This window comes from Onychomys torridus, chromosome 8 (assembly GCF_903995425.1).
Source record: "Onychomys torridus chromosome 8, mOncTor1.1, whole genome shotgun sequence".
Classification (NCBI taxonomy): domain Eukaryota; kingdom Metazoa; phylum Chordata; class Mammalia; order Rodentia; family Cricetidae; genus Onychomys; species Onychomys torridus.
Window position 1 is genome coordinate 74,422,165 of NC_050450.1, and position 26,084 is coordinate 74,448,248.

General features: G+C 41.1%; 1 protein-coding gene across 2 annotated transcripts in view; it reads right to left on the bottom strand.

Annotated features, from left to right (window-relative positions):
- The window catches only part of Ints2 (integrator complex subunit 2), a 51,073-nt gene extending 26,242 nt beyond the window's left edge, over positions 1–24,831 (bottom strand). Inside the window, exons 1-14 of one of the 2 annotated variants that reach the window (XM_036198152.1) lie at positions 24,488–24,831; positions 23,246–23,552; positions 22,635–22,773; positions 20,837–20,939; positions 19,162–19,275; positions 17,129–17,259; positions 16,713–16,886; positions 12,493–12,719; positions 10,835–10,960; positions 5,399–5,470; positions 5,193–5,307; positions 2,805–2,873; positions 1,593–1,727; positions 103–279 (exon numbers count right to left, since the gene is read on the bottom strand). In XM_036198152.1, the coding sequence (XP_036054045.1) occupies positions 103–279; positions 1,593–1,727; positions 2,805–2,873; positions 5,193–5,307; positions 5,399–5,470; positions 10,835–10,960; positions 12,493–12,719; positions 16,713–16,886; positions 17,129–17,259; positions 19,162–19,275; positions 20,837–20,939; positions 22,635–22,773; positions 23,246–23,541 (1,878 nt within the window). In that variant the 5' untranslated portion in view covers positions 23,542–23,552; positions 24,488–24,831. The remainder of the gene's footprint in view (positions 1–102; positions 280–1,592; positions 1,728–2,804; positions 2,874–5,192; positions 5,308–5,398; positions 5,471–10,834; positions 10,961–12,492; positions 12,720–16,712; positions 16,887–17,128; positions 17,260–19,161; positions 19,276–20,836; positions 20,940–22,634; positions 22,774–23,245; positions 23,553–24,487) is intronic. The other variant, XM_036198153.1, reaches the window with a different exon arrangement.
- Positions 24,832–26,084: the final 1,253 nt, after the last annotated feature.

Below are 26,084 nucleotides of genomic sequence, written 5' to 3' on the forward strand. Positions count from 1 at the left end.
TCTTATTTTGAAATCAGAATCACATATAAGACTTCTGAAGAGAGAAAAATATGGACTAAGCCAGAAATGTAACAGATGTAAAAGAAGCATTATTTTATTTACCCCAATGACTTCCTGAAAAATGTTAAGTATCTCCTGTTCTGTGACTGGCTGATTTGTGGCTTCAGGATTTGATTTCGATGCAGGAGTAAGGATAGAGTTTATGTACACATCGATCAGAGGAAGCAGCTGAGGGTGGAGTGGAGTGGAGGTTTCACACAGCTGTCTGTAAATCCAGTCCTAGAAGGAAAAGGCATTGAATCAAGGCAAAAAATTTAAAAAAAAGCAAAACTGCAGAAGCACCTATAGCTTTCCATTGTTTTTCAAATCAGAGTATTCACCATTAGTGTGGGGAGCTAAAATATACTAACTCTCCTGATAAATACCTTTGGCTTAAACGTCTTTATAATTTAATCAAAAAGACTGTCCAGTGAAAGATACACCTAACATGGTGAGAAGCCTGGCTTTGGGTGTAATGAGATCTGTATGTGTCATGGAAGACTTCCCAGCAGAAGAGGACATGTGGCAGGAGGCTATTTCTTCTGAGAGACACCCCCTGATTAAGAAAGTGATTTAAGTTGGACCATACCTTTAATCTCAGGCAGAGGCAGGCAGATCTCTAAATCCTGGCCAGCCTGGTCTATGGGAAAGTTCCCAGACAGCCAGGGCTACCCAGAGAAACCTTGTCTCAAAATAAGGAAGGAGGGGCTTAGATTAAGCACTAATACGGGACTACCATCTAACTACTGATGAGTAGAGGACATGTAGAAACTTGGGGTGTGTAGCTGGACTCTTAATCCATAGCTATTTTACTTGATAAAAATACAGAAAGAAGCAGAAGATGCAATCTAGCTGAAAAGTAATAACTTCACTAAACCACCACAGCAAGGTCACCTGAGGGTATATGCCATATGTAAACTGTGGGTTGTTCTTTTTAAGTAAAGGAACTTTAAAATATTCATTTACTGCATGGGTTTCAGACTTCTCTCTGGAAGACCTTTGAACTCTCTGACATAAGTAAACATCAAAACGGACACATCTGTAATCAGGCCCTGGCTATGTCTGTTACGAACTTGCAAACACCGACTACTGAAATGGTGAACAAAAGCAAAACCTAGAAAATGGTCCAGATGTGTTAGTGCACACCTATAACCCCAGCACTTAGGAGGGAAAAGCAGGAGGACCGAGAATTCAAGGCCAGCCTCAGCTACAAATCAAGTTCAAGGCCAACTAAGATTTCATGAGAATCTGTTTCAAACAAAACAAAAATGTAAAAAAAATGGCAATTTCTTACTAATTGTTAAGTGAAATAGTTAAGTGCTATTGAGAATTTAAGTGGAAAAACAATGCTGTACATTTTGTAAATAATTTATAATATTGTTTTAAAATCTGAAATTGGGTTATTAATAATAATTAACTATATAAATAACTAATAATTTAGCTTACTACCAAACATTATATATACAAACCACAGGAAAGGACTATAGTAAAGAAACCAAGGACTAGTGAGAAAGAACTGAGTTGCAGTTGAAAATTTAAATGTAAAGTCCTACTTTTATTGATACTTTGTGCTTGGTAAACGATCGACTCCTGAGAAGTTGGTAAATACAATGAATGGGCAGAAACCCAGTAATGTTGGCACTCAGGTTGCTGGTAACAGGGACTCGAACTGCATGAGCTGTAACAACCTAAAAGGGAAAAACAGCATCAAGATAATAAGAAAAGAAGACATCAGGTAACAAACACATTAGTCTGAAAGAAGGTGTAGTGTGCAGACTACCAACATAAGCAGCCATCCACACGCCAAAGCAGTCCCTGAGGATGGATGATGAGAATCAAATGGTACAAGTTGTCGTTTCTGGGTTTTTGTTTTGAGACAGGGCCTCATGTAGATCAGGCTGGCCTTGAACTCTCTATATTGCCAAGGATGGTGACCATGAACTCTTGATCCTCCTATTCCTTTGTCCTGAGTGCTAGGATTACAGACATGTGCCTGAACAACGGTTTCACAATTTCTAAGTGTCAAAAAGTAAACTAGGTGTGCTAACACTCATCTGTAACTTCAGCCACAAGAAAGGCTGAAGCACGACGTTCACAAGTTCAAATCCATCTTGAACAACTTACTGAGACTTTATCTCACTAAGGCTAGGAATATATCTAAGTGTTAGGATGCTTGTCTAGCATGTACAAATTCCTGAGTTCACTCCCCAGGACAGTTCCTAAGTAGTACATACTTAGGAACTAGTACAGATCTCTAATTTCTATTTGTTTTCCTTTTTGTTTTTGTTTTTTTGTTTTTTACCGGAGCTGAGGATCGAACCCACTGAGCTAAATCCTCAACCCCTTCTATTTATTTTTACACAAACTCATGTAAAGGGCTTGAGGTGTAACTCAGTGGTATAGCAGTAGATCACATACAAAGGCCAATGGTTCGATTTCCAACACCACCAAAAACAATTAGTAAACAAAGGCACATGCGATAATGCTAAAAACATAAAACTTAGTAGCGAGGCCAAGTGAGAAGTCCTTTACCTTTCAAATCTACATGTATAAAATAAAAGATTACCATTTTACTTGTCTTGAAGAGTTAAAGTTTTCAGGAATATAGAAACTCAACATAAACTGTTTTATAATGAATTACTTACTTTAAGTGAATTATTCACAGTTTAAAGATGAAATAAATTATAATTACAAACTGAAAATGATGAAAAAAGACCACTTTCTTCTTTTAAGTAGTTTAGTTAGCTAAGGACAAAAGGAAGTACCTGCTCAGTAAAGATTTCCTGTGTGAAGATGGTCTTCATCCTGCTCAAGGAGCTTGGCTTAATCACAATCTAAAATAGTAAAAAGAATTCCAAAAGAATGTAAACTGTATGAAATACATTTACTCTCATGAATTTATTACCCAAAATGGGTGTGATGTACAATATTAATATTCAAAAGTTAAACTTCTTTCACAAGTGGCTTCCTAAGCCTGACATTAAGAGACACAAAAGCAGAAGCAATATAAAGCGTACTTAGAAAAGAGGTGCAAGACTGGGAGGCGGCGGCGCACACCTTTAATCCCAGCACTCGGGAGGCAGAGGCAGGTGGATCTCTGTGAGTCTGAGGCCAGCCTGGGCTGCAGAGTGAGTTCCAAGACAGGCTCCAAAGCTACACAGAAAAACCCTGTCTCAAAAAAGAAAGAAAAGAGGTGCACATGTGTGCATGCCTATAGTCTCAGACACCTGGAAGGATGAAGCAGGAGGATCACTAGCACCTAGGAGACCAGGAGCAACCTAGGCAATATACTGAGACCTTTTTGTCAAAAATAAAGACAAAACAAACTTTAAAATTACTTAATAAATACTACTAACTATTGGCACTACCTAATAGCTACTACCACTAACTACTAGTGGATAGAAGAGGTTTATCCAATAAATGGTAACAAGAAACATATATACACACACATACACATATACACATGACACTACACATCAAGTACTTCAAATGGAATAAAATTTAAAATCAATGCAGAACTGAAGTATATATAACTCAGTGGAAGGGTACTTGCCTAGCATAAGTGAAGCCCTGTGTTTGTTCACTAGCACTGAGAAAAAAGGGTTTTTTTTTTTTTTTAAAGATTTATTTATTATGTATACAGCATGTATGACTGCAGGCCAGAAAAGGGCACCAGATCTCATTATAGATGGTTGTGAGCCACCATGTGGTTGCTGGGACTTGAACTCAGGACCTCTGGAAGAGCAGTCAGTGCTCTTAACCTCTGAGCCATCTCTCTAGCCTGAGAAAAAAGATTTAAATGCAAAGCATAATGCCACAAATAAGCTGGAAGAAAGTCTAGTAGGCTGAGTGTGATGAGTCAACCTATAAACCAGCACTCCTATAGAAAAGGCAGGAGAATCACATGAAAGTTTTAGCCAGTCCTTGTCTCAAAAAAACAAACAAACAAAAAAAAAACAAAAAACAATAACAACAACAACAAAAAAAACAAAAAAAAAACAGAAGAACTAGTTTTACTAATATTCAACAAAATAAAAAACAAGTGGGACCATTCTTCACCAAGCAAATTTGCAGGCCAGGCATGGTGATTGCATGTCTATAATCTCAGCACTCAGGAGGCAGAGGCAGGCCAATCTCTATGGGTTCAAGGTCAGCCTGGTCTACATATCAAGTTCCAGGACAGCCCAGGTTATATAGGGAGACCTCATCTCAACAAATATATAAATAAATTTAAAAGTGAAAAAGAATGGGGCTGTCTAGAATGGGGCATGGTAAGATTTTAGGAAACCAAGGGCTCTCGTGCATTAATATAAACAATGAAACTGTAAAAATCCCCTATAAAAAATAATCGGACAGTATTTGGCAGACTCACACTTTTACTTAGTAACTGCTTGCCACAGTTTTATCTTAAATAGATTGAGAAGTATATAAAGATATAGATGTGTGACTGCCTGTGTGTATATTTTCATAAATGAGTTCATTCATGTAAGCTTTATAATAAATTAGAAAATAAAAAAAAATTTTTAAAAAGTAAAAGCCGGGCGGTGGTGGCGCACGCCTTTAATCCCAGCACTTGGGAGGCAGAGCCAGGTGGATCTTTGTGAGTTCGAGGCCAGCCTGGTCTACTAAGCGAGATCCAGGACAGGTGCAAAGCTACACAGAGAAACCCTGTCTCAAAAAACCAAAAAAAAAAAAAAAAAAAAATTAGAAAATCTACACAGGAAGTAAAAACGATTGAGACTAGCATGAGTTCCAGGCCAGCCTATCTCAAACACCACCACCAACGAAGAGGGCTGGAGAGGTGACGAAGCAGGGACTGCTCTGGCAAAGGACATAAATTTGGTTTCTAATACCTAGGTCAGGTGACTAACAATAGCCTGTAACTCCAGCGCCAGAGGTTCCCATCCCTCTTCTGGCTTCTACGGACTATTGCATACATGAGCACATTTGCCCACACAGACACACACACATACATACATAAATTTAAATAGATGTTCTAAACATTACTATTTTTCTAGGAATTCTTTAATAAAATTTCAACCTACCAAAAAACTAAAACTACTTAAATTAACACAATGTATTTATTATATACTATGACAGAATGGTTAGTTTAGGCACACTTTCTTTCAGAAAAAAAGATTATTAAAAATTACCTTCATTCCCAAAGTGGAGCAGACTAAGTCAATGATCGCACTAAGCTGGTTGCTATGGAAATACATGGCCACTAATAACAACATCTCCCCAAAAGAAGCAGAGACACCTGATGTACTGTTAAAACAGAAGAGAAACTATGAATCTCCAGGGAGGGAATAAATAAGAAGAGCTTTCTGAACAGAGTGAACACATGCTGCTTCCTCACCTCTCAAAGTACGCCTCTTCTTTGATCATCCAGCTGAGCCACACCACCATCAGCTGCTCCTGCTCTGGTGTGCTGTGGAGACACCAGTGTCACCCCCATGAGCCAGTCAGCAATGAAGAAAATGATCTGACAGCATTTCCCTTATTTTTAAAGATTTATTTATTCTTATTTTATATGTACGAGGAGTTTGCCTACATGTGTACATATGTACCATTTACATGCCTGGTGTCCTTGGATCCCCTGCAAGTAGAATTTCAGATGCTTCTGAGCCACTGTGTGGATGTTGGAAACGGAACCCAGGTCTTCTGCAAGAGCACCAAGTATTACTAACCACTGAGCCATCTCTCCAGCCCTTAAGTTATTATTTTTCTCCTCTATTTTGAAATACCAACTCAAATGAATGGTTTTTCTCAACTGGACCATTAGTTATAACTGAAACATGAGATGGTTCTAGAACTCAAAGATGAAGGCTTTGGCTTCATGAACCTGAACTGTCAAAACCTCCTCAACTCTTAGTAACTATATGTGCAAGCTGGAAAGAAAGACATTATCTCTTTTATTTTTTTTTTTTGGGGGGGGGGGGTGAGACAAGGTTTCTCTGTGCAGCTTTGGAGCATGTCCTAAACTTGCTCCGTATTCTAGGCTGGCCTCGAACTCAGAGATCCGCCTGCCTCTATTAAAGGAGTGTGCCTCCACTACGTGGTGTGACATTACCTCTTATTCCTTGGAACAGCAAAGGTCTCTGGGGTTAAAATGTTAAAAAAAGAACTATACTAAGAACTGATCATTTATTTAATATAGAAAAAAAAAAATCTAGTGTTAAAACGTAAGTATCAACTAGACCAGATTTGGTGGCTCCACCTTTTGACCCAGCACCAGGAGACAGAGGTAGACAGATCTACATAGTAAGACCCTGTCACAAAAGAAATAAAAAAAAACCCTTAATCATCAAAAAGTCAGAAACCAAGTTCTAAAATCTAACAAATTAATGCATCTTTTACTTAAAATTTAAGTTATGAGAATCTTTTGAGTAGAATTTTAAAATTTAAACAGATTTATTACTACTAATCATGAAGATAAGAACACAGGCTCACCATATATAAAAAGCGTAATAAAAAATATAACAGTAATAACTTCTTTTTAAAGTTTTCTTTTCCATTTATTTATGTATTTATTTATGTATTTATTTATTTATTGTTTTGTGTGCCCAGGAGTGGGTATGTCCACCCTGACATGTGTATAGATGTCAGAAGACAATTTTCGGGAATCAGTTCTTGCCTTTACCATGTAAGTCCAGGGGATCCAACTCAGGTCATCATGCTTGGTGGCTAGTGCCTTTACCCACTAAGCCATCTATCTCATCAGCCCAACGACAGTAATAACTTCTTTAAAACAATTATTAGATTTAACACTAAAAGGCACACTCTGATTTGGACTTGTGCAAAACTGTCATGGTTCCCTTCCACCTCACTGCAGAAAAGTAAGTAAAATGCAAAGCAACTAAACAGTGTGCATTTCTAACTACTCCAAGCAAAGAAAGTATCAAAGGTCATTTATACTATACATTATACTATACTCAATTACCCTTCAATCAATCCACTAGTGCAGGACAATGCTATAAGGGGATGCTTTGAGGGCCTCCCATATGCTGGTGGGACTCCCATCTGTGCAATTACTCACAGTGTGACCTTCTGAACTTCAGCCCCCCTGTCAGCTAAGCACAGCACTACAGAGTACTGAGGACTAAAGGGACTGGTTACAAAGGGCTGGAGAGGAAAAAGCAGAAGCATATAGCTAACATTACTTTTTTTTTTGGTTTTTCGAGACAGTGCCCCTTCAATGCAGCAGTGCTTGTCTACATAACAAACAATCCCAATGCTGGGGGGTGGGGGGAAGAAGGCAGGAAAATCAGAAGTTAAAGGACAATCTCAACAACAGAGTAAGTTCCAGAAAAATTATCTAAAAGTTAAAAAACAAAACCAAACAAAAAAAATCAAATCAAAGAAAGAAAGGAATAAAGGAACAAAGTGAGAACTCTTAGAAATTAAACACTGCACAGAAGACAAAGCCTGAATGGAGGAGGACGCTTTCTTCTGGGAGTAGTGACAATATGCCGAAAGCTGGAGTGTTGGGAAGGTCAGGTGACTGTTCAACGCTAAGAACACTGAATGGTAACTAAAGGATGCAATTGCAAATTTCCTGATATGTTTTATGGCATTTTTTTCAAAAAGAAGAAGCAAAGCACAGAAAAGATTATGAGATAAGAAAATCCAGTGACCATCTCTGAAAGAAGTCACAGATGAGGTGCTGGACAGAGAAACCCCCAGGAAGGACATTATCAACAAACTAACTCAGGAGCCTTTCCTAGAACTCAAGGCCATCAGTTTCTACTGGAAAGGACCCACTGGGTGCCGAGGATGCCAGATCAACTCGAACTTGGGCAGGATGTGAGGTGCATGCGGAATCCCAGAACTGGAGGACTGCAGTGAGGTCCAGGCCAGCCAGAAAGACTCTCAAACAAACAAAAATCAAAATAAAACAAAAGAAACAAAGACACTGAGGGCAGATATTATCATCCAGAAATTTCAAAACCATGTGCGAAAGATCTAACCCTCCACGTTTTCATAGTGAAGGAGAACACCTCAGGGGGCCAGGAATCAGGAAGGTGTTAGAAAAAACGACAACACAGGAAGTTGTCAATAGGACACGCACTTTCAAAAATCTTCAAAAGAAATTACTTCCTGCTTAGAATTCTATGTGCCATCAAACCATTAGCCAAATGTCAGAATGGAGGCAGTTTCAGAAATCCACTCCTGCTCTGAAGATTTACCTCCTACATGCTGGCTTTCTAAAGATGCAAAATGAAGAACAATTCCTAAGAACAGCTGCAGAACACTAGGTACAGAGGCATCTAGCCAAGACTAGAGCAGACAACACTGCCCCGGGCAAGATTTCTGAGAATGATTAAACTAAAAGATTGTGTAATGAGTCAGATTAGGTGCAGAGAAGATTTAGCTACATTTTTTTTCTTTGTTGTTTGGTATTATGTGTCTGAGTTTTCCTGCTTGTTTGTTTGTTTGTTTGTTTGTTTGTTTTTGGTATGTGTGGGGTTTTGTTTGTTTGTTTGCTTGCTTTTTTTCCCCCAAGACAGGGTTTCTCTGTATAGTTTTGGTGCCTGTCGGGGATCTCACTCTGTAGACCAGGCTGGCCTGGAACTCACAAAGATTCGCCTGGCTCTGCCTCCCAAGTGCTGGGATTAAAGGCCTGCACCACCACCACCAGGCTCCTGCTTTGTTTTGGTTTGTTGTTATTGATTTTTTTCGAGACAGGGTGCCACTATGTAGCCTAGGCTAGCCTCAAACTCCTGGCAGACTTCCCGCCTTGGTCTCCTATGGGCTGGGATTAGAAGCATAAATTACCACAACCATGAAAGATTTAGTTTTGCAGGCAGTGGTGGTACACACAGCACTCGGGAGGCAGAGGCAAGTGGATTTTTTAGTTCAAGGTAAGCCTGGTATACAGAGTAAGTTCCAGGGCAGTCAGGGCTACACAGAGAAACCCTGTCTTGAAAAGAAAAAAATTTTAATTGGGTGGCACACACCTTTAATCCCAGCATTTGGGAGGCAGAAGCAGGCAAATCTCTTTGTTCTAGGCTAGCTTGGTCTACAGAATGAGTTCCAGGACAGCTAGGGCTACACAGAGAAATCATGTCTCACAAAAACAAAAACAAACAAACAAAAAACAAGAAAAAGCAAAACAGGGTGGGAGGAGTTGGGGGAGACACTAAGGCTTTTCTCCTGGGACTGTGGATAGTTTAGAGGCTTTTGTTATAAAAGCCTGGATTTAGCCGCACCTAGTCTCTGTCTTCTGTGGGGTGTGGTTGCTTTCTCCCCACCACTCCCTCCGAGGCAAATTTGTCATCAATTGACCCAATATCAGGGGTGGGGGTAGGGGTGGCTGCTCTCAAAAAAAAAAAAAAAATTTGGTTTTTCAAGACAGGGTTTCTCTGTAGCTTTGGAGGCTGTCCTGGACTAGCTCTGTAGACCAGGCTGGCCTCGAACTCACAGAGATCTGACTGCTTCTGCCTCCCAAGTGTTGAGATTAAAGGCATACGCCACCATCGCCTGGCAAAAATTTTTTTTAAAAAAACCAAAAAATTCCAAAAGCAAAAAAAAAATTAGTATAATTATTATTACACAGAACATCAAGATAATTTATTTATTTGTTTGTTTGTTTGTTTGTTTTTCTGAAGCTGAGGACTGAATCCAGCGCCTTGCGCTTGCTAGGCAAGCGCTCTACCACTGACCTAAATCCCCAACTCTTACATCAAGATAATTTAAGGCAAAACTGTTTTAAAAGATAAGTGACCGGGTGGCAGTGGCGCACGCCTTCAGTCCCAGAATTCAGGAGGCAGAGGCAGGTGGATCTCAGTGAGTTCGAAGCCAGCCTGGTCTACAGAGCGAGATCCAGGAAAAGCATCAAAACTACACAGAAAAACTCTGTCTCAAAAAATCAAAAAAAAGAAAGATAACTACCTACTCATGATTGAGCTCAATGATGTTTACATAATTATAATACAAATATAAACTATATATTGATCAAATTAAAATTGTTATAACTATACTAAGATAACAGAAGAAAGAAAAGGAAGTCGTATACAGTGTTTTCAGACAGAGAGAAAAAGAAAGAGAACTAATTGTTCATCTTTGAGAATGGGAATTCAATGAACTAATACCTAGAAGTGTCATCAATAATGAAGTACCGGGGCCAGTGCGATCGACCAAGGGGTAAAGACATCTGCCACCAAACCCGATGACCAGAGCTCCATCTCTGAAGTCCACATGATAGAAGGAGAGAAAGGACCCTACAAGTTGTCCCTTGACCTCCACATGTGCATTATAGCACTTGAACACACACACACACACACACACACACACACACACACACACAAAACTGAACACACACACACACAAACACACACAACTGAACACACACACACACACAAAAAAAAACAGGTAATAAAGTTTTTTAAAAGCTTTTAAACAATGTACTAGTAAGACCCAAAACTACTCAAGAACTAAAAGAAACAACCTCCAACGAAGGAAAAGTAGGGAAAAAAGTTATTAGCCTTCAAAAAAATCTTGAAGAATGAGCTGACTCCTTTAAACAATGTTCAGAAGAAACTCCGGCCAAGACTAATAAAATGAAGGGCATTCAGGAGATGTGGATATCCTTTCATTGAAGGAGAGAGACCAGGATTGTCCGTGCCTAGGCCAGTCTCTGCAGTAAACGTTTAATAACATGCTATACAACCTTTCTGGTGGCAGCATACACGCTAGGCAAACACACTACCTACACTACACACTCGCCCCTGTACACACATTCTGATAGGTAGTTAAAAGCACATCCTGAGAAAGCAGAGTGTCTTGGAAGTACCTGACAAGTGTAGAAAAGGCCAGTAGCATACAGAAGGAAAGGGAAACAAATCGAACCCCAGCTGGTGTGGCAGGAGGCCGGCTGGTCATCAACTGCAGCAACTGTTCAGCTTCTTCCTCAGTTGGCCTGAAGGAGAAACAATGAGCTTTTACATTTATTCGCTTGTTTGTTTATCTACTTATTGTTCAGGAAGGAAGCAAGTGAATTTTCCAACATTTTAACTCTTCAAGTACAAATTTTTTAACGTCACCTTAAAAACATACAATCAATTACTTTGTGTGTGTGTGTGTGTGTGTGTGTGTGTGTGTGTGTGTGCACGCGCATACAAGTGTGTTGTACGGTGTGTGTAGCATGTGCATGTATTGTGTTCTATGTATACAGTGTTTGTGTGTGGTATATGACAGTGCACATGAATGGGTAGGTGCTCATGTCAGTGCACTTGTGCAGGAGGGCACTCTCTCTTATTTAAGCCTTGAAGCAAAGTGGGTCACTGAAGCAGAAACTAGCTGTTCCCACTAGGTGTTGACCAGAAAGCTTTTGAAACATTCATATCTCTATCTCACAATAGTGAGGTTACAGACATGTACAGCCATGCTCAGCTTTTTAGGTGAGTGCTGGGGATTCAAACTCAAGTCACCAAGGTTGCAGAGCAAGCATTCTTTACTGAGCCATTACCCTCACTTTCATCATTAATGGTCAGTTCTCTCTTTTCAACTGTCTGCTTTTTTTTTAAATGCATATGGACTTGTCATTAAGAAATGAAAAACATGCCGGGCGGTGGTAGCGCACACCTTTAATCTCAGCACTCGGGAGGCAGAGGAAGGCAGATCTCTGTGAGTTCGAGGCCAGCCTGGTCTACAGAGAAAGTTCCAGGACAGGCTTCAAAGCTATACAGAGAAACTCTGTCTCAAAAAACCAAAAAAAAAAGAAAGAAATAAAAGAAATGAAAAACAGAATTACTTTGTTGTCTCTATAAAAAACAAATAATAAATAAACAGGGTTTAGTGAGCAATAGACTTTAAAGGAAGTAAGAGCAGAGGTCATAACATGACAAGCACATGTTACTTATGTGTAGTCATGTGTCCTGCAGAGCTCACTGTAGTTTGTACTTTATAGAATTATGGGGTTAATGTATTGTAATAATTTAAATTAGAACAAAACTGATGGGCCAGCATTTCCTTAACTAAACTGTCAGAACTAAAAGGCACATGAGGAGCTAGAGACACACACAGGAAAGTTCTGATACCAGCTGAGGACACTATTTGAGAAAATTTGGTGCAGTGACTTAGAACCTTGTGTTATAGAGCCACATCCTGTCAACTCTGAAACACAGGAGTCTTCCCCTGATCCAGGAGTGGTCGTGGGTCACTCACAGGTCTCTCAGGGGTATCTTCTCAAATTGGTAAAATCACAGGGTCCTTTACAATATAATTAAAAACTGATAAAATACTCTCAGCCCTCCAATATCTGCATAATTCTACTTATAATCAGAAATTAGATCAAAATATTCCTCAAGGTCAGCTGGCCTTAACGGCTTCAATTTTTACATAAACTAGTAAAATTATAAGCCCGAGTCTCTTAATAAAAGGCCTTTGGCTCACTTCTCTAAGATCAGAAACAAGAAGAAAGATAAAAAGGTAAAATATCAGATTGAGTACTTGAGTCCAGCAATCCCCATCAAGGCACAGTATAGACGTAAGAGTGCGCTGGCTTTCACCACATGCTCTTCCTTCAGCCCCGAGTACACAGACACAGTGGGCTCCATCTCCACATCGGCTTCTTCTACAATACGAGTACTCCTTACTGTAGGAAGAATGCCCATCAACTCCAGAAGAAGCTGCCTCCTCATCTGCCAAAGGACAGAACCGCTGGTCTCCCTTTTTCTCTGTAAGTGTGAATTGGCAAAGGAGGAGAGCATGGAACATTTACTAAATCAAAAGGAAGCTGAACAGATATCATATGAACATGTGCAGTTGAACCAACATGAAGGGCCTGTCATAACTGCAGTTCCATTTTAACAAGTCAGGAAAACTCAAAATCTACTCATCCATTCTCCCCAATTTGCACTGATTGCAGAGGAAAAGCTAATGCAAACTGAGCTGTGAACAGTATTTTCATCTAGGTGTGACAGTCCACTCCTGTAAATCTCATTACTGTGGAGGCAGAGACAGGAGAGCTGCTGGAGGCAAGGCCAGTCTACATGGCAAGTACCAGTACAGCTAGGGATATAGAACAAAAACCTGTTAAAAAACTCAAAGGGGGAGTGGGGACTGGAGAGATGGCTCGGGGGTTAAGAGCACTTGCTGCTCTTGCAGAGGACTGGGGTTCAGGTCCCACACCACACTGGTACTTCCAACATAAAGCAGCAGCCCTTGGTGTCAGGAGAACCTGACAGCCTCGGCTCTAGCTCACTACTAATTATGTGCTTCACAGTGTTAGTGAACCTCTCTGAACCCCAAGTTCCTTCTTGACAAGGAAATAAATGTTAGCATTATGTACCTTTAAAGACACCATAATTAGAGTTTATAAATCTAAACCACCATCCCAGCCCCAGCTCTTGAGGCAGGGGTGTTTTAATCATCACTCACTCTTCAAGTCTAACATTGTACTTGACATGTAGCAAGCACTCAATGCTTACTAAGATATGAACAAAGAAAGGTCATACATATGAAAGCAATTCTAAACTACAAAAGGAGGCATTTCCTTAGCCAGGAATGGTGGCATATACCTTTAATCAGTGCTTGCTATTCTTCAGACTGTTATCAAGTAAAGTCTAACAAACCGCCTGAACAATAATGCTCAATTCCAAGAAGAAAAGTGTTGTTGTGTACAATGGACTATGAGGAACAAGACGAGCACACAGCCATACACAGCAGTCACACAATGGACATGCATTTCCTTTCCTTCTAAAAAGCAAAGCTGAAGAGTAGTTTTCAAATGGACTGTAAAGAAAGTAAGTATTGGATGTAAAATAATGTGATTTCATAGTTTCTAAGCCATACACATGCTGTCCACCAGAGTGGAACATGTTAAAAGACAGTCTGCACAAGCAGTTCTACTCAGAAGCAATAAAGAAGAACTAAAGTATTCTCTAAGTTAAAAACTGTTGGGGGGGGGGGGGGGGAAGGCCATTGGACATGGAGGTCATACCTGTAATCAATCTCAACACTCAAGAGGATTACCTCAAACTTACATTTCTTTTTGAGACAGGGTTTCTCTGTGTAGTTTTGGAGCCTGTCCTGGAACTCACTCTGTAGACCAGGCTGGCCTTGAACTTACAGCGATCTGCCTACCTCTGCCTCCCAAGTGCTGGGACTAAAGGTATGCACCACCAACACCCCATCGACCAGCCAAACTTAAATTTGAGGTCGGCATGGACTACTACATTTCAGGGAAGCCTAGGCAACAAAGAAAAAACCTATTTCAAAAACACACAAAAAAAAAACAAATTTGCTGCAAAATATAACATACAGGCCAAGCACTCTAGCATATACCTAAAATCTCAGTGACTCAAAGGTAGAGGCAGAGAAAGCCAAATTCAAGGTCAGTCTCAGCAACCTTAAAAAGAAAGGAAATTCCTTTGCCAGGGTGTTTCTACATAGGGGAAAGTTCTCATAATGTAGCCCAGCTGGCAGTGAATGTGAAATGTATCAATACCACAATCTAGCTACTGGGTGCTAGGATTAAAGGTAGATATCATCATACCTGGCCAAGGAAATGCCAACACATGCTACAGGATCAACCCTGAAATCAATATGTTAAGGAAATATCATATACAAAATGACAAGCATCCTATGATTTGACCCATATGAGGTACCTAGAATGGTACCCAGAGTTCATGGAGAACTAAGATAGAGCCATGATTACCAGTTGACAGGAAAGAGGACTAGGCAGTTTAAAGGGTTCAGAGTCTGTAGAGCCCAGGTAATAGAATTCAGTGAGAGTGCTTACCTAACAAGTGTAAAGCCCAGACCACAGAAAAAGAAAACAAAATCCTAAAATCAGACAATGGTTATGTATGTATAGCATTGCCAATGGTCCTTTTCTTTCCCTTTGTGAGTGTGTGTGTGTGTGTGTGTGTGTGTGTGTGTGTGCATGTATGTGCACACAGCTATATATATGTAAAACTCCGAGATAAATGCTGGGTGTCTTCTTCCAACACTCTCCACCTTCTTTGCTTTTAAGGTTTGTTTATCTCTACTTATGTGTCTTTGTGTGTGTGTGTACATGTAGGAAACAGAGGATGCAGAGAACATCAGATCCTCTGGAAGTGGAGGTGCAGACAGTTGTGAGCTGCCCACTGTGAGTGCTGGGAATAGACTCGTGTCCTCTAGAAGAGCAGGAAGTGCTCCTAACCACTGGGTCATCTTTTTAGCTGCCCCACCTTATGTTTTCAGACTGAACCTGGAACTAGACATTTCAGCTACACTGGATGACCAGGAAGTCTTCAGGTCATCTGTATCTACCCAAGCTCCCAACACTGGGGATACAGACAAATGCTGTCCCACCTATTTTACATGGCTACTAGGGTTCTAAACACAGGTCCTTATGTTTGTGTAGCAAGTGTTTACTACTGAGTCTCTAGCCCCACACTACAAATGTTCTTAATGCCACTGAATTGTATTAAAAATGATTAAATGCAAATTTTGTTATATATATTTCACCACACACACACACACACACACACACACACACACAAATGTGTGCACATGTATATTAAATTATAGGGTTGGGAATTTAGCTCAGTGGTAGAGCGCTTGCCTATCAAGCGCAAGGCCCTGGGTTTGATCCTCAGCTCAAAAAAAAAAATTATAGACTATATCTCACTTGATGATCTTATGTAACAGTTCTCAAAAGCCTGATATAGGACCTTAGGGAGTCCCCAGAAAAGATAAATAGCCTTCACAATATTCAGATAGTTCCTTTGTCCCTCCCATTCTCACTAGTATACAGGACATTCTCCATAGGTTCTACTAAACCAGACATTGGAGAGTTAAAAAACTATAAAATAGTACTACTAATCTCACTATTTCTTTGGTTTTTTTTTATTGGGGAGTTTATATTTTTAAAAGCATGTTTATTAAGCATGGAGGGGCATTCCTATGATCTTTGTAATCAGGATGCTTAGGCACAAAGATCAGGAAGAATTCAGGGCCAGCCTTGACTAAATACCAAGACGGAGCTCAAAAATAAAAAAGAATACACACACACACACACACACACACACACACACTGTTCATGTTTACATTTAATTGAGGCTATTTCACTTTTAATAAACTGCATATTTCAAAATTGTTAATTTCTTTTTTTTATTAAATATGTAGCCTCGAACTCGTGATCCTCCTGCCTCCGCCTCCTTCAGCAACTCCTACTGGCATGCACCACCACAACTGGCAAACTGTTAATTTCTAATATGGGAAATATCAAAAAACAAAAGCTACATAAATAAAACCTTGCATATCCTTTATGGTTATTTTTAATGTAAGGAGGTTCCTAAAATTAAGTCTGACAACCACTGGTCTAAAGATATCTTTTCTTTCTTTTATTTTTTACCCATGGCTTTTTGTTTGTTTGAGACACAGTCTCTCTATGTAGCCTTGGCTGACTTAGAACTGTAGACCAGGCTGGCCTCAAATTCATAGAGATCTACCGGTCTCTGACTCCAGGGTGCTGGGTTAAAGGTGTGTGCCACCACACCTGGCTCCCATGGCTTTTAGCCTTGAAATCCCAGCAATCCTCTTGCCTGTGTCTTCCAAGTACAGAGACTGCAGGTCTGACCACCCAGGCCTAGCAAACACAGCCTTCTAACATAGTTTCTTCACTCCTAGTTAACCAGCCCTAAGTAATGATCCTTCCTACCCACATACTTGACTCTCACCTGTTGTCCATTTCGAATAAACGTTCCAAACCAAGTCCTGACTTTTGCATTTGTTCCAAGAAGCAAGCCACTAACAAAGCAAACCAAGTCACTCACTCCGTCTTCACAAGTTTCAGTTTTAGTATGATCCAATGTCAAAGCTACTCCAAGGCCTGGCAAGTGACATTCTTCCACCTAACACAGCAGAGAAAACAAATTAAACTCAACACAATAAGAAAAAGAGCCAGGACATTTCAAAATGTAATGCAATGCACCTCAAGTTCTGAGGAAGAGCTCTCACAAAACGTAAGGCCTCAGAGGGAAGCAATACACTCAGCATAGCATTTGAGCTCCCAGTCTCTCTAAGATCTCAAACAGCTGGAGGGATAACCCTCTTAGGAAAAGTGCGGTCACACGGAGACAAGAGCATCTCTTACCACCACGCCCCGGACCTTCAGGGCCTGAGAAGGATTCATTCTGCACAAGAATCGTAAGGCATCTGTCCTGCGCCTCCCTCCAAGACTTTCTTCATCTTGTCGTTCTCCATTTTTGATCAGGCCCCTACAAACTATTATTTAAAAATCTCTATTATTTTAAGCTTTGTTAAGCTTTTATAAGTAAGGTGCTATAAGCCATTTCTTCATGCTTGAAAATTAACTATTATGCAGCTTACACAGTGTAGAAGCTGTTGGGGAACTTGTCAGCACAGCAGCAGACACCGGGTCAAAAGGTACAAAGGGATGAAAAGGACAACATAGAAGAAGACATGTAGTCATACCCACAACTACAAACCCAGAAAGACAAGGCGACAGACAACTACATGTGTGCACGCTTGCCATGGAGGTACACAACCTGTAATCACAGCACTAGGGAGACAGAGGGAATCTCAAACTGGAGGACAGCCTGGGCTGCACATGGGAGATCAAGGCCAACTGGAGCTAAACAGTGATTCAATGTCACAAGAGGAAAGAATAAAAAAAGCTAGGGCTAAGCTCAGTGGAAGAGCACCAGACTAGAACCCATGTGGCAATGCAGTCAGTTCCCAGAAAACAGAAACAACAACAACTTGTTCAGCCTAGTAGCACAGGACCGTAATTTGAGCTACCTGGGTATCAGGCAGGAAGAACACAAGTTCAAAGCCTGCTTCAGCAACAAAGTGAGTTCAAGTATAGCATGGACATCTTAGTGAGACCCTGTCTCAAAATGAGAAGTGAAAAGAGAGAGGAATGCACAACAGTGGCAAGACAGTGCAAGGCACTGTGGTCAGTCCCCAGTACTGAAAAACAAGGTAAATGGGGAAAAACTACTACCGAGAAATCTACCCTTCAAAGCTAATGGGATAGCTCACTGACGAAACCAATAGCTCTGGGTTCAATCCCAAACACACATAAATAAAAACAAAATAAAAAATAAATTTAAATAAGCTACACTACATGAAATTAAGGCAAATCAATGAAGAACACCAAAAATAATAACTCTGTAGATAAAGCCTTTTCTCTATGTTTTAAAAAGGACTTTAAAGTCAGCTGGCCATGGCAGCACACACCTGTAATGCCAGCACTGGAAGGGAAAGGGCAGGCTGATTACTTAAAGTTCAAGTCACGCAGGCTGCAACAGTGAGACCCTGTCACAAACATCAGAAAAGAGGGCTGCTAAAGTGGCTGAGCAAGTCAAGGTGCTTGCTGCCCCCAGAACTTACTACTGAGTTCAATTCCTGGGCCCCACATGGTAGGACAGTGCCTACTCATGGAAGTTGTCCTCTGATCTACAGGCGTGTGTGTGCGCGTGCGCGCACACACACACACACACACACACACAAATCAGAAAAAAAGAATTAACTACTTAAAATAAAAGCAGCAAAAATATACTTTGGGACTTAGAACATTCATGAATTAAATTAAAAAATAATACAAAGGAAGAAAGAGATAAAAGTAATAAGACATACCTAACCAACCCAATAATAACATTAAATGGTTTATATAAATTATGTAGACTCTTCAATTAAAAGCCAGACTGGCCAGGCAGTGAGTGGTGACGCACGACTGTAATCCCAGCACTCGGGAGGCAGAGGCAGGTGGATCTCTGTAAGTTCGAGGCCAGCCTGGTCTACAAAGCAAGTTCCAGGACAGCCTCCAAAGCTACAGAGAAACCCTGTCTCAAAAAACAAACAAACAAAACAAAAAAAGCCAGACTGGTCTGGGGTGTAGCTCAGAAGCAGACTACATGCCTAGCATGTTAGTCCCTGGGTTCCAAACCAGAACAGAAGGGAGGGGACTCAGCACTAAATACGGAGCCATGAAGCCAGGACCACTCAGAAGGCAGAAGCAAAAGAATCACAAGTTCAAGGACAGCCCAGAATACAGAGCAAGACTGTGTCTTTAAAAAAGAAAAAAAACAAAAACAAAAACAAAAACACCCTAAACAAGTCAAACCACAGTTCTCCAATATTTCATTTTTAAATTATATTTACCTTCATTAAAACTATCGGGAACATTGGCTACCAAGAGACATAAGAACCAGGCACCATTTCTAACATGTAGCAAGGCTTCGGCTACATCGACTATAGGAAGCAAGGAAGGGAGCTCTGGAAGACAAAAAGCCACCGTCACTACTGAGGCATGACCCCTAAAGTGTTATCTGCTCAACAGCTGGCATTTCAAAGATGTCACCAAAATGCAACTCACTAGTACTAATAAAGTACTAGTTCCTTAGTCACATTAGTTACTTTCAGTTAACCTACAGCCACACGAGGCAAGGCAGAGGCTACTACCTGGACAATAGAATGAAGAATGTGGCACAAATTTCCCTAAATAGCACTGGTGTAAGAAATTATTTTCATAAAATCTTTACACTTTTATATCTTCTTGTTTTTAGTTTATCATATACACCTATTAAAAAGAATCTGGAAAAGCAAAAAAAAATATATATATATATATATACACACAAAGAAAAAGAAAGGTATGTTAGCTCTAATCCTATATATATGAATTTAATATATTTATAATAGTAAATATATTTAATATTTAATTTTAATCCTCTCAATTGATAATTCTAACATTAAGTAAAACTGAGATTGTATTTACTCCCTCTGACCTTTCCTTTTTGATCTAACACATTATGAACCTTTATAAAATCACTAAAATTATAAGTCATTAAATCAAATATACAAAGCTAATGTGTACAAGATATGGCATGTTCTATAAATAGTCTAAGTCACTGGTCTTATACTTCTAATACTAGTCACGTTTAACTTTTTTTTTCTCCCAAGACAGGGTTTCTCTGTGTAGTCTTAGCTGTTCTGGAACTCCCTCTGTAGACCAGGTTGGCCTCGAACTCACAGAGATCCTCCCTGCCTCTACCTCCCAAATGCTGGGATTAAAGGCTTGCATCACCACCTAGCAAAAATTAATTCTTAAAAACAATTAAGCTGGGCAGTGGCGGCACACGCATTTAATCCCAGCACTTGGGAGGCAGAGGCAGGCAGATCTCTGTGAGTTCGAGGCCAGCCTGGTCTACAGAGTGAGTTCCAAGAAAGTCTGGAAAGCTACACAGAGAAACCCTGTCTCAAAAAAGAAAAAGATTTAATTTATGTAATGTGAGTGTGTCTATTCAAGGCTGCTAGATCCCAAGGAGCTGGAGTTATAGGAAGTTGTGAGTCACCTAATCAAATTAAGGTCCTCTGGCAGAACAGCAAGTGCTCTTAACCACTGAACCATTTCTCTAGCCCTTTACCCTAAAATTTTAAGACTTATTTTTAGTAAATAACTTTTATTTTTGTAAGGTTTTTGTTTTGGTGTGTGTGTGGAGGGTGTTATCTGAAACATGATCTCACTCCATACCCCAAGTTAGTCTGGATTTTGTCACAACACTCCTGTCTCAGCCTCCCACATATTAGACCCTACCCTGTTTTGATAGTCCTTAAATACCAAATTTGGGGCTGGAGAGAAGATACTGCTCTTGCAAGAAGCCTGAGTCCCTGCATCCACATCTGGCAGCTCACAACTGCCTGTATCTCCAGTTTCAGGACATCCAGTGCACACCCACAGACACACATCTAGTATTGCAGGCTAGCTAAGGAGTCACACAGTAACACTGCACTCAACACTCTATCTGAAATGTATCTTGACACCCAGTCAGTAAAGTACCTGCTTGTAAGATACAGAGAACGTCTGCAGCTTCCTCCAAGTACACTGGACTCTCAAAGAGCTCAGAAGACTTGAAAAAGAACTCTCCATTAGACTCTGATACCTTAGAGAAGACATGAAAAGAAGAAGGCAAGAACTATTAATTTCAAATAATTTCTAATTTTTTTTATTGTTTTTGAGCTTACAAATCATAAGTTTATGCTGTGATTATTTGAGGTAGGGTCTCACCATGTAGCTGTGGCTGGCCTGAACTCAGTACATAGACCAGGCTAGCCTTTAATCTACTGGCCTAGGATGGTATAAAACTCCTGATCTTGTCCCTGCCTCTCCAGTACTGGGATTGAGGTGTGATCCAGTGTAGCCAGCCTCAAGTCATTACTTTCAACACAAATAATATACTGCAGCAAAGTATGTGGGACCCTCTCAATTTTAAGAAGTTTAACTGTTGACTATTACTCAGACATGGTAGCATTAGTCTCAGGAACTGTACATTGGCTGCATCATATAATTCCACCATTTGAGAAGCTGAGGTAAAAGAATCTTAAGTTCCAAGGCCACCCGGGTACCTAGTGAAACTCTGTCCCCAACAAAAAAGAGGAAGGATGGGGAGAAGTTATTCCAATCTACATTTTTTAGAGGTACTTGAAATTAAAGGATAAGGCAAGCCAAAAAGCAATGTAGGAATATTATCCATATAAGCTATTGATTAAAAAACCCAAAACTGAGCCAAGTGTTGGTGGCACACACCCTTAATACCAGCACTGGGAGGCAGACGCAGATGGATCTCTGTGAGTTCAAGGCCAGCCAGGGCAACACTGTACCGAAAAACAAAATTAAAAAAAAAAGGGGGGGGAGGGGCTAGAGAGATGGCTCAGAGGATAAGAGCACTGACTGCTCTTCCAGAGGTCCTGAGTTCAATTCCCAGCAACCACATGGTGGCTCACAACTATCTGTAATGAGATCTGGTGCCCTCTTCTGGCCCGCAGTCATACATGCTGCATACATAATAAATAAATAAACACACACACACACACACACACACACACACACACACACACCCCGGAGCTGAGGATCGAACCTTGTGCTTGCTAGGCAAGCACTCTACCACTGAGCTAAATCCCCAACCCCTAAATAAATAAATCTTAAAAAAAAAAAAAAAAAATCTCAGCTGCAAGATGGCTCAACAGGTAAAACCTTTGCCCAAACCTGATGTCCTGTGCATGATTCCCAGAAGCCATAGTAGAAGCAGAGAAAGAATCCCTGAAAGTCAACCTCTGACTTCTTTTTTTTGTTTTGTTTTGTTTTGTTTTTGTTTTTCGAGACAGGGTTTCTCTGTGCAGTATTGGAGCCTTTCCTGGAACTCACTCTGTAGTCCAGGCTGGCCTTGAACTCACAGAGATCCGCCTGCCTCTGCCTCTCGAGTGCTGGGATTAAAGGCATGCGCCGCCACCACCACCTGGCTAACACATGCTTTTAAACCATTAAAGGCAGTGGTGGCACATGCCTTTAATCTCACTCAAGAGGCAGAGGCAAGTAGATCTCTGTGAATTCAAGGCCAGCCTATCTACAGAGCAAGTTCCAGGACAGCCAAGGCTATACAGAGAAACCCTGTCTCTGGGAGAAGAAGAAAAAGAAAAAGAAAAAAAAAATCAAAACAGTCTTTGAAAGAACACAAACCAAACAGAAGTACTAGCAGAACACATAAACTGTCTGCATTCTTGCTTCTATTTTTTTTCACTGTTTTCTAGATGTAGATGTCAAATCATAAATACTTTGGGCTGAGGATTTTTTTAACCACCTTGTTCATAATTGCCAACAGTTCACTAAGCACGAGCCGCAATCGACGGGGTGAGTCACTGTGTTCAAATTCTAGTGTCAGTCCATGCTGGAGCTGTGATACCAGGATGCTCTCTCCACTGCCTCCTCCGAGCTTATGCCTAGTCAAGTGCAAACATGGAAAACAAGTCACAACAGTGGTCTGGCACTCAGCACCTGTCACTGCTGTAGCTACATAGTAAATGGAGTCAGTCTGACGGCTTCCACTTCCTCTGAAGTACTTAGTTTGTCCATGTATTCCAAGAGCTCACAAACTGTAAACTACCAATACGACTTCCATAACAAAGCCCCACTAACAGACACATGACGGCCCGAAAGGATTTAACACCAGCTAGGAGTCTCAGAGACTCGATTGTGATCTTAAAAAGCTCAGTGATTCCAATAAAACCTTCCATCCTAGACATTATCCTACTCACTTCCCACTATGCGAACCTGACAGAAAAGATCTCTGGAAAATGTTCTCCAAATCTAAGTTTTCACTCTCTTTTCTGGAGCCCTGACAGCTCTGAGCACCATTTGATTCCTTCCTGTGGAATATCGGGTAAATCCCAGGCCACACGAAGGCAACCTTACCTAAGCTGTTGTTCTTTGCTGGCATCTTGCTCTAGAGCATGGAAGTCCACAGACAGCAGTGCAACAATGGAGTTGACAGCTTCCACTCCAGACAGAAGGCGAAGAATAAGCCTCTTATCCTGAGCCCAGCTTTGACTCTGGTCAGCAGGAGCACAAAGTGCCATCCTCACCAAGCAGGGTAAGAGAAGTCTTAGTTCTGGATCACTTAAAGACGCCAAGCGAACAACATCCACCTTCTGCATGGCTTCAAAAGCAAAAGGGCTGACAAACTGAAGGCTTGTACACTCGGTCATCATCACTCTTGATCCTAATGAGTTAAAAACAACAAAATGAAAGCAGGTATCTAATTCCCACACATATGAAAACCCTTCTTAAACATCTGAAAACGAGTGGGGGGACATTTAGTAGGTCCCTGTGTTGACAATGTGGTTGGCACAATTAAAGACCGCGTTTCCCTGTCTCCCTATGTTTCTACTGACATAGGGAATATAAGAAGAAAAACTGCAGACACTCTTCCAAATTTAGGATTCCTTTGCCCTAATACTCGTTGTTTTATAAATACAGCATGAGCTCCAGAGAATGAAGTAACAGTAGTATCACTACTTGGTGGAAAAATTCCAGGCTGAACCCTTCTATATTAAACACCAGTCCAAGACTTTCCTCATTATGCCGCTTGGATGAGTTCCATGAAATATGGAGAGAAAATGAATGGCCGCAGTTTCACAAGCGCACCATGTATATCAGTTGAGCTTCCCTTTCCACCTCCCAACTAGATGGAGACACTGGTAAATCATCTCATGGGCCAAAAGTAATGTCAGAGTCAAGGTTCTGAAGGCCACAACGCTATCCTGTATCCCTTATGTTATAGGGGAGGTATAGAACAGATGTATAGGCACAGTCAGCTGAGGGATGAAAAGAGTCTCACTTGGACACTTGTGGATCTTGAATAAACGTTTAAAAGGCGGCAAAAAAGAGATGACTCTGAACAGAGAGCAGAAGCCACCCCGCCTTAAGCCCCACTCACTAACAGACATGTGGGTAAAGAGTCGTGGACAGAAATGTTGCTGTTTTCAATAGTAAGTGCTGGTCTTTTACCAGCAGAGTGAGCTCTAGGCAGAGGTGACAAGACCTGTGTGCTCAGGGGTCTCTGCCCCGTAGCAAAGAGAACCGAGTGCCCCTAAGAAGAGTCAGGCGTACTTCAGACAAAGCGGCACTTGGGCCCGAGAAGCCGACGCTTCATACCTTAAGATCTACCCTCCAGTCTCAAGAGACCCACAGGGATTCGGCGTCCGAGCGCCGGGCGAGGCAGAAATCGAGAGCGCGGTCCGAAGTTGGGCCTAGGCGATTATCCGGATCCCCAAACCCCGGCTGTGCCCGGGGTCGACTCAGGCACCAAGAACTCAGACGCTGGGACCAACCGGGTCGTCGACAGAGCGGGGATGAGTATGGGGACACGGCAAAAAAAAGTGGGGAAAGCAGAAACGGCTGGGAAAGAGGGGAAAGCAGAGAAGACTTATTTCAACCAGCACCCTGCACCTCCATTCATCGCCAGCGTCTGCCCCGCGCCGGCCACCGTACAGCACTGAGAGGACGTCGGCCGCCAGAGAAAAACCAGCCTGAGGCGCTGGGACCGCGCTGCGCGTGCGTGGCCCCTCCCCTTCCTCCTGGGCGGTCCTCCGTGCTTCGGAAAACGTGGAGTGTTGCTTTTACGCGTTCCTCTGCCTGAGCTTTCCACTGGGCACCTATCAGAGAAGTCGCTAAACCGTCAGAGCTAAATTCCCCGAAGGGATTATCGCTACATTTAAATAACAATAACGTACGTTAAAAGGAATGGTAAAGGTTGTTCCTTCTGTTCCTCCACCGAAACTTGCTAATGGAACTTGAATGTAGCCTCCTTTAAAACCCTGCCAGTGCTATCTCCGCACCAAAGTTCTAGAATCCCAGGACCTGTGTGCGGGAGAATTTTTAAAATAATTATGCATGCCTACACACTAATGGCCAAAGTATAAATTGCTTTGGGGCTTTTCATTGTTTTGTGACGTGTACCCCAAATTACGAGCGCGTGCCACCACTCCTGGCTTGGATTTGGGATTTATTTTGTTTTTCAGACATGATCTATGTAGTCATGGTTAGTCTGAAGGTGTAGGCAAGGCTGACCAGGAACTTGCCACAATCTCCGTCTCCCAAAAGCTGGTGTTAGAGCCTCCATGGCTTTCTCAGTTCTTTAGGCTACAAAAATCCTTTCAGGAGTGTGGATTTAAGGAATTCACTAGAATCTTCAAAAGGGGCTGTTTGGCATTTCACGAAAGAAAGTCAAAAACTGTCATCAACTTCTAAAAAGTCTCAACGGCTTGAAAATTACAAGTCTATCTATCTCATATTAAATGTTTCTACAACCTTAAATGCCCGTCAACTTAAGAATGGATTAAGAAAATGTGGTACATATACACAATGGAGTACTACTCAGCAGAGAAAAACAATGACAGCATGAAATTTGCAGGCAAATGGATGGAACTAGAAAATATCGTGTGTGAGGTAACCCAGACCCAGAAGGACAAACATGGTATGTACTCACTCCTAAGTGGATCACTTATAAGTGGATACTAGATATAAAGCAAGGAACAATCAGACTGCAACCCACAGAACCAGGGAGACTAGGGGGGGGGGGGACACCCTAGGATGACAGTGGTTTATAATAAGTTTTGGTTTTACTCAATCACTGGGCAAGCCTGAAGGAAACATTTCACTATTAGAATAAGAATTTGTACTGTATCAAGCTGATAATAGAAAAATAAAAATAAAAATGTTTCTAGGAGATGGCGCCTCACTATGTAGCTCA